This window comes from Battus philenor, unplaced genomic scaffold (assembly GCF_028537555.1).
Source record: "Battus philenor isolate CCGP_79_NKW_IND1 unplaced genomic scaffold, ilBatPhil1.0.hap1 SCAF_18, whole genome shotgun sequence".
Classification (NCBI taxonomy): domain Eukaryota; kingdom Metazoa; phylum Arthropoda; class Insecta; order Lepidoptera; family Papilionidae; genus Battus; species Battus philenor.
This window is the reverse complement of record NW_027181680.1, coordinates 6032919-6045700: the sequence shown is the minus strand read 5'-3', so window position 1 is coordinate 6045700 and position 12782 is coordinate 6032919. Positions and strand designations below refer to the sequence as shown.

At 30.6% G+C, this 12782-nt stretch overlaps 1 protein-coding gene across 1 annotated transcript; it reads left to right on the top strand.

The window, feature by feature from the left end:
- The first annotated feature begins 2039 nt into the window (after nucleotides 1–2039).
- LOC137920387 (uncharacterized) lies at nucleotides 2040–10733 on the top strand. Its single transcript, XM_068763716.1, has 3 exons — nucleotides 2040–2226; nucleotides 6882–7080; nucleotides 10393–10733. Exons 1-3 carry the CDS (start codon nucleotides 2040–2042, stop codon nucleotides 10532–10534), a joined length of 528 nt encoding a protein of 175 aa, XP_068619817.1. The 3' UTR covers nucleotides 10535–10733.
- Nucleotides 10734–12782: the final 2049 nt, after the last annotated feature.

Sequence of the window (12782 nt, the reverse complement as noted above, 5' to 3'; positions counted from 1 at the left end):
ATTAGTTATTGGTGATTTTGGCTAAAAATATCAGACGTGATTCGTCTGAAGTGGTATTTTCCATTTTGATTCGGAAAAAATATGCAGAAAATATTAACCAAGATATTCTCATAAATAAAGAATTTTTCTTTTAGTATTAATAGCAAATTAACCAAGAAAAAATTATAATATATGATAATGTATACGCTGGCGGGTAGTTATGATTTCTTTGGAAACTTTTAATCTATATCAGATGTATATGATTTGTTCGAATCCGCACGTAGCATATTTTTTTGCATCCTTAAATAAAATCATCAATCATCATTTGACGTTGACTGCTGAATATAGGTCGTCTCTTATCGGTTTCCAATAGGGTTAGTAGTTAGTAGAGCAGGATTCGCATCCAGTGTTTTCCTGCTACATCGATAAGGTTGTTGGTGGAGGTATCTTTCGCTTACCCGTTCTTGGTTGGCTAAGGCCATTCGTTCTATTTGCTTTGTAATCTAAGTATAAATGGTAATATTCTTTAAAGCTGTAAAATGTTAAATATTATTAATAAGCATAAGGTTAATGCTTTAGGTAACCTTGAACACGGAGTAACTTTCATACTTCCGCACAAGTTGTGTTCCAAAACGAAAGTTGTAAGTGAAGTGAATATACTATACAGGGGGATTGTTTATCTGTGTAAAAACTTTAAAGAACTGTTTTACGCCTATTTCCAATCACCTTGTATAAATTGAACACTCTAAAATACGTCATTTTAATTTATTTCCTCTATTGATACGTGACCGGCCAATAATTTCAGGCATTACATATTTTGCACGGGCAGATAGCAATTAATAATTAGTTTTATCATGTAGGAATCTTAATTTCGAAAATGCTTTTTCTAATACGTTATTTAGATTAATTTCTTAAATTATTGATTCTTGAATAATGTGTAACATACATTAATTAACAGATAAATACTTTTAAAGCTTTTACAGCTTTTACCAATCGTTTGAGCTTTTCTGTTCATAAATATTAATAGCATGTTCAAATCCTAGATGTGTTCAGCGTGCAATGTGCAGCTGTATAAGACAGTTCATTTAATATTTAGGAGATATTCAAGGTTCATTTTTAGAGCCACCATTTAATAATTCCGTGAAGGTATAACACTACGGATGTATGATGCAAATGCTATTCTAATTAATGTAATGATTGCTTAGATATAGCATTTGATTCTGCTCACAAGGATGGATATAATCCAATTAATTTTTATATGCACTGTACGCTTCTCATTCTTTCATTCTTTTTTATTTATTTATAATGTGTAAATAAGTAAGATATATTTACAATAGTTATCAGTTTGAGCGTTGTTTCACATTACAGCACCAGGCACCAGCTTTTAAATTGTTTCTTTGAAAGCTAAAAGGCAGATATTTCTTTAGTTCCGCTAAATAATTCATGACATTTGTTTGATGTCATTACAACAGCTAGTTCTAAGGATTGCACATCAAATTTCCTAACAGATAAGACTAGGCGGGGTGAATAGCGTGTCTCCCAACCGTTGCACCATGCCGGCAGTTATCTTAATGACGTCTCGTAGAAGTTACGCATGCGTTGAACCGCTTGCGTCCGCGTTTTGCTATTCACTTTCGTTGTTGGATCAATCGATTTGAGTGACCTTGCAAAACTTTCTTGTTCACGCTTAAATTTTCGAGACCTCGGTAAATCTTTGCATAAATTTTAATAAACAAATATACATTACCAAACAGCACTAATGTAGATGAAGTAGTTGGTACAATATTAATTAAAATTATGGAACTCCGTTTCTTTGTGTACGTGTAAAAGAGCATCATTAGAGTTATAATTAAATAGCAGTGAATCATTTACACTAAATTATAAAGTACTTGATATTGTGAATCATAACGAGTATTATTTTTGTTACGAAACAAACCCCCAACTAGACTACAGCTGTTGTGCATGGTCAGTTATAATTAAGCGAGCTGCAAAGGTCGTTGTGTTTAAACATTAACGAAATTTAATATGTACCTTTTTTAAATTTCGCATAAGGCGTAAAAATGGATTTAACTAAAGTGTTTTATATCTTGACGTTACTGTCCTTCCTCGTGTTACAATGTGTTCTAGAAGGTTCTAGTGAACAAAGCTCATTTGAATTGCCTGTGCAATTAGTGGGTTTTCCATTTATTATAATGGCAGTGAGAGTGACCAATTTTATAAAGAAACTTTCATACGCACTAAGTCCAGGTAATTAATATAAACGTAATAATTCTTCTCTTCGTGAGTAATAATTATTAATATTTTAATTTCATTGCTTTTCTTAGAGGTTTTGGTTTATAGGCTGTATTTTTTTCACAGGCCACCTATATACATAGTCATAAAAAGTTTTATTTGATATTTGGAATAATTATATATATAATAGTATGTTTTAATAAAAGTGTAATAAAATCTTAAGGCAACAAAGGTTTCTGGTGAAGGATTTTTAATATCAATTCAGGAATTCTACTACATCCTTATCGGTAGTCCGAAAACATTAGATATATCTCATATAAAAATTTTTAGGACAACTCTCAGATAATTAATATAATAGGTAATTTAACAAATTATATATATAGATATTATATATATATATATATATATAATCTGTTAAAAAATTTTATTTTATTTTATTTCTTGTGACTTAGTTACTGAAGATGATAAATTATCAATATGGTTGTTGTGTAAAAATGCTATCGGAGCTCATTTGAAAAAAAATATGGGGCGAATACGTATGCGCTATTCATAAATAAAACACTTAGAGAAGTTAGTTCTCCCTGTATAGGTTAAATAAACGCCTAATCTCTTGGAAATTAATTAAAAAAATCGCTCTTTCTACGTACAGGCTGTACGGTGTTTTTTTCTATTTACATTCGTTTACCTCTAAGTGTTACGCTTCTAGGCGTAACACTGTGTCAGGGCTTCTTATCGCCAAAGTTTGGACCTTAAACATAGGGGAAGATTTTTTTGGTCATGTAACATTAAATGTTCATATAAAAATTGTTTTCCTTTATTTATACATTAGCTTTTAAAATTTTATGAAACGAATGTTCATTAATTTCGGGTAACAACCGTAGTAATTATTTACTCAAGAAATAAAAATAGGCTTGTTAAAAATTATAATTAATTTAAAGTGAATAACGTCATTAATTGTTTAGGTTTAGCTATAGGTCACGGTCATATTTTTCTTAGAAAAAAGACGTTTATAAATTTCATAAAACTATATATTTATTTTTTATGCCTTTAGTACTCTAATCACTAGAATTAATAATTTTAATATCAATGATTATTCACATATTTTGGGCGTAAAAAAGAATAAACAAAACTGCCGGATTCACAGCTTTTTAGAACTATTTTTAAGTTAACGAGTGACTTGTAGTAGTACTAGTAATACATGACTTCGTCACGACTTCTGAGATCTGTAATGATATTTGCTGTATAGTGAAAATAAAACATTTAAGTACATAGAAATTGTTTTAGAATATTATGACGTTCGTCATTCAAAGATTTTCTGTAGATAAAAATGACGTATGCTTGTAGGAATAAAGAAGTTGATGAGTTTATGCTCAAAAATTTAATTTTAATGGTTGAGCTTGCAGAGCAACGAATGACTCCATCCCATTCGTTTGATTGCACGGATGTACAGAATTAAGTATACGAAAGAGGATTGAAAAGTTAAGACTTATTTTATTCTAAAAACTAACCACGAGCTACTCTTCAAAAAATAGGTGTTAAATGTTCAATCGGATATTCTTGTGCACGCACATAAACTTCATCAATCAAAAATGACTCGGCTAAAATATCAATTATAATTACCAAAAACTGGCGTCCTAGATTCGAATTAACGGTTACTTCCTTAATATTGTACACGGTTACATAAGAGTTAGATTGACCAACGAAAGTATATCCAGTAACCGATGGGAAAGGCCCGTTCCTTCACACACGTCAGTACAGCCACTACAGCACGACACGATGGTGCATTGTTAATTTTTTTTTTACGAAATAATCGTGTGGTGGTACCAATTTCAGTTAAAATCGTGAACATAATTTTCAACATATGATTTGAACCATATCAAATAATGTACTGGATGTGTTACGCAACAATTACAAAACGCGTTTTGAATTGAATATTTATAAGTAACAAAGATGGTCTGACAGTAATGTTGTGAAACTCGGGACTATTTGACTCGCGCATTGTGGTTGTACTGTTTAGTTTTATTGTTAATGTGAGATTGTTCGAAATGGAGCTCGGTCGTACGTTGAACATCTTGTTTCTGTCGGTGTTGTTATTTAATTGCCAACATTGTTTCGGACAGCAATCAAACTTCGAGCTACCCGTTCAATTAGTAGGTTTTCCGGCCATAGTCGGTGGCGTGAGGTTTACGAATTTTTTGAAAAAACTCGCATATTCTTTTAGCCCAGGTGAGTAACTTTTTACAAGACTCTTACTTCAAATTTAAACATCCCTTCATTATTGTTATAGTACATAGAGTTCTGATAACTTGATTTTTTTTTAATTTTAACAAGGCAAGCAGCAACAAAATATAATATACAAACTTTCATTTAACATTATAATAATTAAACATGTTTCCCTATTATAGTCTACACAGGCCTGGTATAATTATGCTAGTCTTTAACTAAATGTCAATAATCATTTACTTATGTGAACAACTATATACCATAATGTATAGTTTTTCTCTGTGTAATAAAATCAGACGAAAATAAAAGTTATTAAATTAATTGTAAATAAGACAGTTTCATTTATATTTCTTTAATTTACTTCACATTCTTAAAAATACTGCTAAAAGCATTTTTTTACGATTTAACAGCAAGTAAACCGGACAGATTTATACTTATGCTATTTTAATTGACTTAATAGATAGTAAGCATGTTAGAAATTTAATGATGATGAAAACAAAAATGGATTACTAACTGCGGATGACGTATGTGAAAAATAATAACCTAACAATGTACTAGCGTCTGAAGCGACTTCCTAATGCCAGTGAAAGATTTAAAAGAAGACAGTTACTGTTTGCAGTGGTATTAGAAGTTTAAAGTATTTCATTTCGTCATTCAAATGTTTTAAGAAGTATAAGATCGAGTCAGAAATGAAGAGATCCGTATACGAAAGAAAGTAACTGATATAGCCCAGCGGACTGTAGACAGCCCATATAGCGCGCAGAATCAATAGTCGCTGTGGCCTTAGCTTTCTGAAGTGAAGACTCGTAAGCACAGCGTAGGAAGTTCATCCACAAGGTAGAGAGATGATCTTGTTACGGTCGTTAGGAGATGCTGGATAAAGGTCGTATTCAACTGGTTCTATTGAAAATGACTATCCTAAGGGGATGTCTTTCTAGCATTGGATATCCTATGGCTATTATGATCCCGCCCGATGTTAAGTGATGCAGTTTTCGTTAATAAAAGATACTAGTAGATTTGATTAAAAATATGTTATGTTATGTATATGTTATGTTAATATGTTATTTAAAATTATAACGCACAGATATGACAACTTCGAATATGTATGTAAGTTTTAAAGTGTGAATAGAATGGGTCAAATAAATCATGACCACACACTAGATCTTGTCTGACATTAGAAAGATTTATTGCAATACTTTCATGCGATTGCATTGCAATGAATTTCTTTTCATGTGTTGCAAAAAGTTTCAGAATATTTTTGTTTATAACTGTCGGTTTGCTCTACACTAGTGTTTAAAATGATATATATATATATATATCACCTTTCCCATAATAATTCACTTGAACGTGACTTAGCTGGATCACAATCACAATCGGAATTGAGACGTATTTGTACTGTTTGGGTTAGGTTAGTTCAATTTGCTGTGCGTGGATACGTTGGGATATTTTTTGTATGATACGATTTATAAAAAAATGTTATGTTTTAAAAATAAAATGTGAATAATTAATAATCTTCGTTATTTGAATTATGTCAAAATTGCTTATAAGCTAAATAAATATATCAATACCGTTTTTCATGTTAAAAGTCTTAAAAAATTGAATAACTCTTATCTTTTCCTATCAAGCATTCTCTTAATCTTTTAGAAGCATACAAATACATAAAGTTATGAAGATTAACTGGATATAAATTTCACTTTATGATTTTTTTCAATTACGTTTTTAATTTCAATTCGTATTTTAAAAATACTGTGTCATGTACATAGATAATTATCATTATAAAAATAATATAAAGGTATCAGGGACACTGTTTGTTTATGTAAGTTATATTTTAAGTGTGTATATTGTTATGTATATACCGAAGGCAGTTAATTTGTACCAATCTTCATACATCTCGTAAGTTTACGAAAGTGTTATGAAGGGAAATATAATAATTTTTAACTTATCGATATAGTGAAGAAATGGTATATTATAAATTCCGATACACAATACTAATTATTTAACTTACTGAGTAATTTTGCAGCTGCCATATGTTTTCGGAAAATATTTCATAATGTCGTAAATTAAGCAATACACGTTTGTCTGCTTTTTTATCTAATAAAACCTGAAGACTTTCTATTACTGGTTCATAGCGTAAATGTTTTTGTGCAGTTATTAGGGTTCGTGGTGTTACATAAATTTCTAAATTGGTTAGATATTTTAAGTAGTTTTGTTTTTAATCTGTTTACTATTACAATTTACAGCGTTAGAGAACAGTAACGTATTTATTTAAAAAAATAACTACCAAGCTGCTTTAAATGCGGCTGTACATAAACTTATCTGTGATTATTTGCGATAATTATAAACTCGGTTATAAAGGAACCAAAAATTATTTATTATAAAAACAATTAACGTTTATTTCTATGAATAATGTCCTAGTTTTTAGTAAAGAAATTATTTGTTTTTCACAGCAACATATAGATCAAGAACTCGTCGGGAACTTATTTACACCGGACAAACAAATGAACCGTTGGACGCGCAAGAGGTTGAAAAATATATCGTCGCCGAATTCGGAACTAAAGCGTGTGTTTTCGACCGGATCTGCTCCCACTATGCGACACGAGCAAGAGCCATGCCTCGTCATCAGTTAGACTGGACTGAAGTCTTCAGGTAACTATATTGTTGATGGACGAAATTTAATGGTACTACTCTACCTATATACAAGTTGAGTGAAAACTTCTTCTTTTTCGCCACTGCAAAGTTATATATTTACCATTATTTTTTGTCAAATCTACAGCAGAATCTTTTAATGAGTTGGTCCGGCACATTGACCTAAACTTCAAGGCATTCAACTGTCTGTACTGCTTGGGCAGTGATTTTAAATAAAATAATGGACCAACTAATGTATAATTGAATAAAACTTCCAAATTGTATTGTTAATATGTATAATATTTAGGTGTATTTACCCATAATGTATATGTAAATAATTTTAAAATGCTGTCGTGCCTCGCAGTTGGGAGAAGAAAGATCTGTATCAAATAGCGGCAACCCTCTCCCAACGTTTAGTAAAAGCGAAAAAAAAATTGAAAAGAAAAAACACTAGCGATACAAATTAATAAAAAAAATTGTACTAATAAACTTTTTTTATGTCAAAAATCGTCTATTGAAAAACATATTGAGACGGATTTCATATTAATAACGACTATTGATTAAAAGTCTTAATAATAATAAACGTTTATTATTATTAATTATAAGATTTACAATAACGTTATTACTAAAAGACTAGTTAAAACGTGGTTATATTGTAATCTTATTTAATCGTAGTCGTTTAAAGCCCCCTAGATGCCCCCTGCGAGGTCTTCCCCTAAAATACCTTTGAAGGGATATATGTTACCATAATCGTCACTCTTGGCAGGTGGGTTGGCAAATGCATTGGGGTACTATGGTACACAGAGGATGCTGCTGCCCATCCTTTGTAAACTTGTTTGTGAGCAGTGACAATCTCATATATACAATGCACAATGTGTTAAATAAGATGGTATCCAGGGAAACGAACCCGCGAACTACGGATTGCAAGTCACAGTCTTCCAACGCCGAGCTAACTTTGTCCCTTATTTTAATAGCACGATATTTTTGTCTGATTACATCTTATTTGGTTTTCATTGACGTAAAATGTTTGACAGGTATTTTACTTACATTGTGGTATTTAATTTTATTTTTTTCCTCTACGGAACTTTCCTCCTAAGTACACCTTCCTGGTGCTTTAACGAACACATGAGAAAAAAATTAACTGCCTCGTTCGAGCCATTCTCGAGTTTTATGTGTAGGAACCCCACAGAGGATTTTATTTTCATTTACATAGACGTACTATATTATATTTCTTTTACAATAGTGAAAGTTACTGAGCCTTTAATATATGTTGTTTAAAAATTATTTTAATGACATTAAGTGATCTTATAATATCTTCCCGAGTAGCATTTAATGAGGTGCTGGTGCTGTCATTATTTAAAAATAATGACGCGAATGTTACGAAAATTGTGAACAACTTTGTAACTGTGCAGAATTACCCGAGTAGAAGCAAGACTTAATGACTGAATAATAGACTCATCATTTTAAATACATCATTGTCCTTGACATGACTGTATTCATCTATTCAAAACGTTATATTCGATTAAGTAATTTCAAGGTCATGCTTAGCGTGAGCAGAATTCAGGTCAGCGGACAGGCAAGTCATTGCGTAAACGCAGTCTTGCGACCGCCGGTTCGCAAGTGGGACATCGATGTAATAGCACCGATGCAATCGGAAGGGTCAGCGTAGAGAGGTAGACAGTCACGTATGCACACTCACCCATTCATGTAACAATAAAAATGTTACTATCCTTAAACTCCTGTGCTAGATAATAACCCAGGCAGCCGGGTGTAGATTAGATTAAATTCAATTTGCCTTAGCGTTCCCGTGTTCTATAGTTAAATGACTATTAATGTCTTTGTATTATTCTTGTATACGCGTGTATTATATATTCACTATTTCTTTCGTTTTATCAAATTCTGTACATTTTTTTCAAAATATGATGTATTAAATCTCTTATTGACTTCCATTCGAGTCTACACTTTTTCGAATGATTAATGTATTACACCCAAGAAAAAAATAACTAAACGGGAGTACGTATTTTTTAAAAACAATTTAAAATTATACATTGAATAAACATTGATTTGAATTTATTTGCCTGGTGGGGAATATACTATTCCAAAATTTACTATCTTCTTTGAAGTCAGGTACAATGTTTTGTGAATACAACATTTCTGGACATTATCCGGTATCCAATTGTAAAGGAGTATACATTACCTACAGAAATATTTAATAACACGATGTAGTCTGAAGTATACGCCTTCATTCTTTTTCTATAATAGATTTAAATCAGCCATTATAGACATTAGCAGGTATAGTAATGTAAGGTAGTGTTTTACACTACCTGTGACAGGTAATCTTAATTTAGTCACGTTAATATTAAAGTTATAATCGTAGTGTACGTTACCGTTGCGTTATATTAACGTTCGAGGTAAGCTAGTATTACACAATAACCCGGACTTTCACTCTCATGGTGTAGACAGACGACAAGCTAATCTAAACTCTATTTACTTTTAATAATAAATTCAAAACACTTTGCTTTTGAATAATGACTGGGTCTTAAATAATTTTATGAAATAAAGTAATAATGTAGTTATTGCAAAAATAACAATTACCGATATTGTGTGAAATTGCCAGCGCCAATGATAATTGTTTCGTTCGTTAAAAGTTTGAATACGTCGATATTTTGCGGTCAATCGTTCTAGATTTCGTTATATTCGTACATACAAACAGACACTTTAAATCTTTATGCGGAATCTTCTTAAATTATCTTATTAATGTTCTTTGTAATTCGTTCATACTAAAATTGTCCCATAAATCAACGCAAAATGCGCTGTGGCTAATCTCAGAAAAAATAATTAAAATGGTTTCCGCCTATATTCTTAAATTTATGGGCTTTCAAAATAGTATATTGCATTTCTATACCGTTTTTAATACCATCATAACAATTATTTGGATTTTTTTTTATTTTTATGTTACTGTAAACGACAGACCAAATAAGGCAGTTGCTGGATTTTGAAAGTAAATAGCACTCTTGGCCAATCTATGTTTACAAAATGATTACTAAATCTAATTTTAACCGATCGTTCATATACACACAATTCAGTTTGACGTTGATTTATAGGCTACGTTATCCACGTAATTTTTCCAATTAAAGGTCATGCGTAATTTTCTCAAGTTATTTATAATCTATTGATATTAAAATGTGTATTAGTTGCCGCTTATTACTTTTAAATTGCCTTAATGTTAATTAGTGAATATGTGTTCACGTCATCAATAATTTTAATTCATTTTAATATTTATTTAAATAATAATTTTAATTTTAATTTTAATTTTTTTAATTTTATTAACAGGCAATATAGACGTTCGCAAGATCAAGCCAAGGAACTGTTCTTATTGAGCGTTTTCTTGGGTGATATCGTCGGCTCCCCTCATCTTTGTCATCAACTGGGAAAGAGAAGACCGTGTGACGAAAACCTTCTTGCAAGTTCATAACGTTAAGAAAACTTAAGAATTTAAGTTATAAATAAATTAAGATGAGGTGTAGTTAGAATCACTGTTGTTCGTTATATTTATGTTTTGTTTTTGATTGTAAACGTTTATAATTTTTTTTGAAGTATTCTAGCTTTTTGCCATTATTCTACAATGGCTGAAATTAAAGTTATGGTAAATGTCCTTTTTACTTTTGGTTAAATGTGACGGTTAAGTTAAAGATTAAGATAGAAAAAAAGTTAGACATATTATTAGTTATAATTCACTTTGTATATTTAACCACATCAAAATACAGTGATTTATTTAGTTACCTATAAATTAACAATTTAATTAGTAATTATTAATTGTGATAATTAATATGATGGTAGTCAAAACAGTTAGTCAATACAACAACTCGTTACCATGTTTTAGACCTATTTGAATTAGTAATCAATGATTTGTAATAATAAATGTAAAACTAGGTCTTCGCGAATCTAATTACTGTCTTTTTGTTACAAAATAAATAAATTATAGAAAAATTATATATTAATTACATCGAAATATGTCTACACATCATTGTCTATCAATATATTTGACTCTATATTGAAGTCTCATTAATTGATTTCGTAAAAATCCTACGAGTGCTTAAATGATTTTTTATAGTTATCAAAATTTTGAAAAAAAAAAAGAACAAACTTTAATCATTTGATATGTGTGGTGTGGTGAATGATGTAGACTTTGCAGTCGCATTTAATAAAAAATATAGTCGAATTTAATTAAAAAACAGGCGACGTAGAAAGATTGCTTTACGTGTTCATGAATTTGATAATTTCTTAATTTTTTTGGCAAAATATAAAATGTATTTACTTTGCTTTTAGACTTTTAGAATAAGTAAATACGTTTTGTTTAGTTGTTTTTTGTAATTAATCGTTGATATGATTAGTCTTAATAAAATGTTTGTAATTTAATTAGAAAAAATATTATTTCGATAATATATTTTTATATATTATTAGCACAAATTTTTGTTAGTAATATTAAAACACTGTGAATTCTTCCAGTTAGTTGCCACTTCTGTTCTACTCTCTATTTCTGTATTAGATTTAAAGAAATATTATTGGTTTACGGCAATCAACATTAAAAATATATTACTTGCGGTTTATAAATTATGTGCTTTGTTAAAATTATATACAATGTCTGTATGAGTAAATAATTTTATAATCAAAAATGTAGTGTTTAATTGACTGATTTTCCGCCCTTGAAACAGTAATATTATAAGATTATACACACATATATAGTTATATCTTTTGTTTGCGCATATAGGCTACTCCGACACATGTGATGGCCTTTTATTAGCCTTATTATATAGGTTTATGAGTTTAAATATTTGTAGAAAAGGCTACCGAATGCCGTTGGTTCGTTTAATGGAAAGTACGTATGTTATGGCTTTTACCCCACCCACGCTTGTTTAACGCTATCTGTTCTATAATTACCAAGGTAAAGTAAATATTTAAACCATACTCAGCTATAATGTTCTAGTCTTTGCCGCTGTCTCATAAGTTACTAGTAGTAGTAGTTAATAATTTACATGATTTTTTTTTATCTTCATCTAATACCAAGTTTTAAGTGAATTGATTTCATTTTGTGAAAACAGACTATTTACCTCCAATGTTTATAGAATGAAACAGAAAAATTAAATAGCTTTATTTTAGTGTGTTATCATATCCAAACTTCTCATCTATAAGTACTCATCAAAATGATAATAAAATAACTTTCGTGTTAATCAAATAACGTAAGACGAAAACTGGGTACTGCATGTAAAAACAAATTTTACATCAATGCTCTTATGTAAGCGAAATTATTCCCACCAACCAGCCCTAAACCGGTGACATAGTAGTAGGCAGCGGCCCAAGCCGAGGCTCTCCCAGGAGCACACGAACTTGGATATCCTTTGTAAGTCCGGTCAAAAAAGTAATAAAAATAAAACGCCTCTGTTATGATTCATTCGTGGTAGTTTTGGACAGTGCTTTGTTTTGTAAATTATTTAATTAATTCGAATAATTATAATCTGCTTGTTAGTTGTATTCCATCTCATTGAAAGTTGTAACCTTCTTGTAACGCCTTGATAAAGGCTTGTCTTCTGCTTTTCTTATAACAGTAGAAAGAGAGAGAGTCTTGGTATAGACTTACCTGAGTGAGACAGCAGGTAGATAATCATTTACGTCGTCATCTAATATCTACTTTCCATCCAACCAGCAGTTTATCGAAGTTCTCT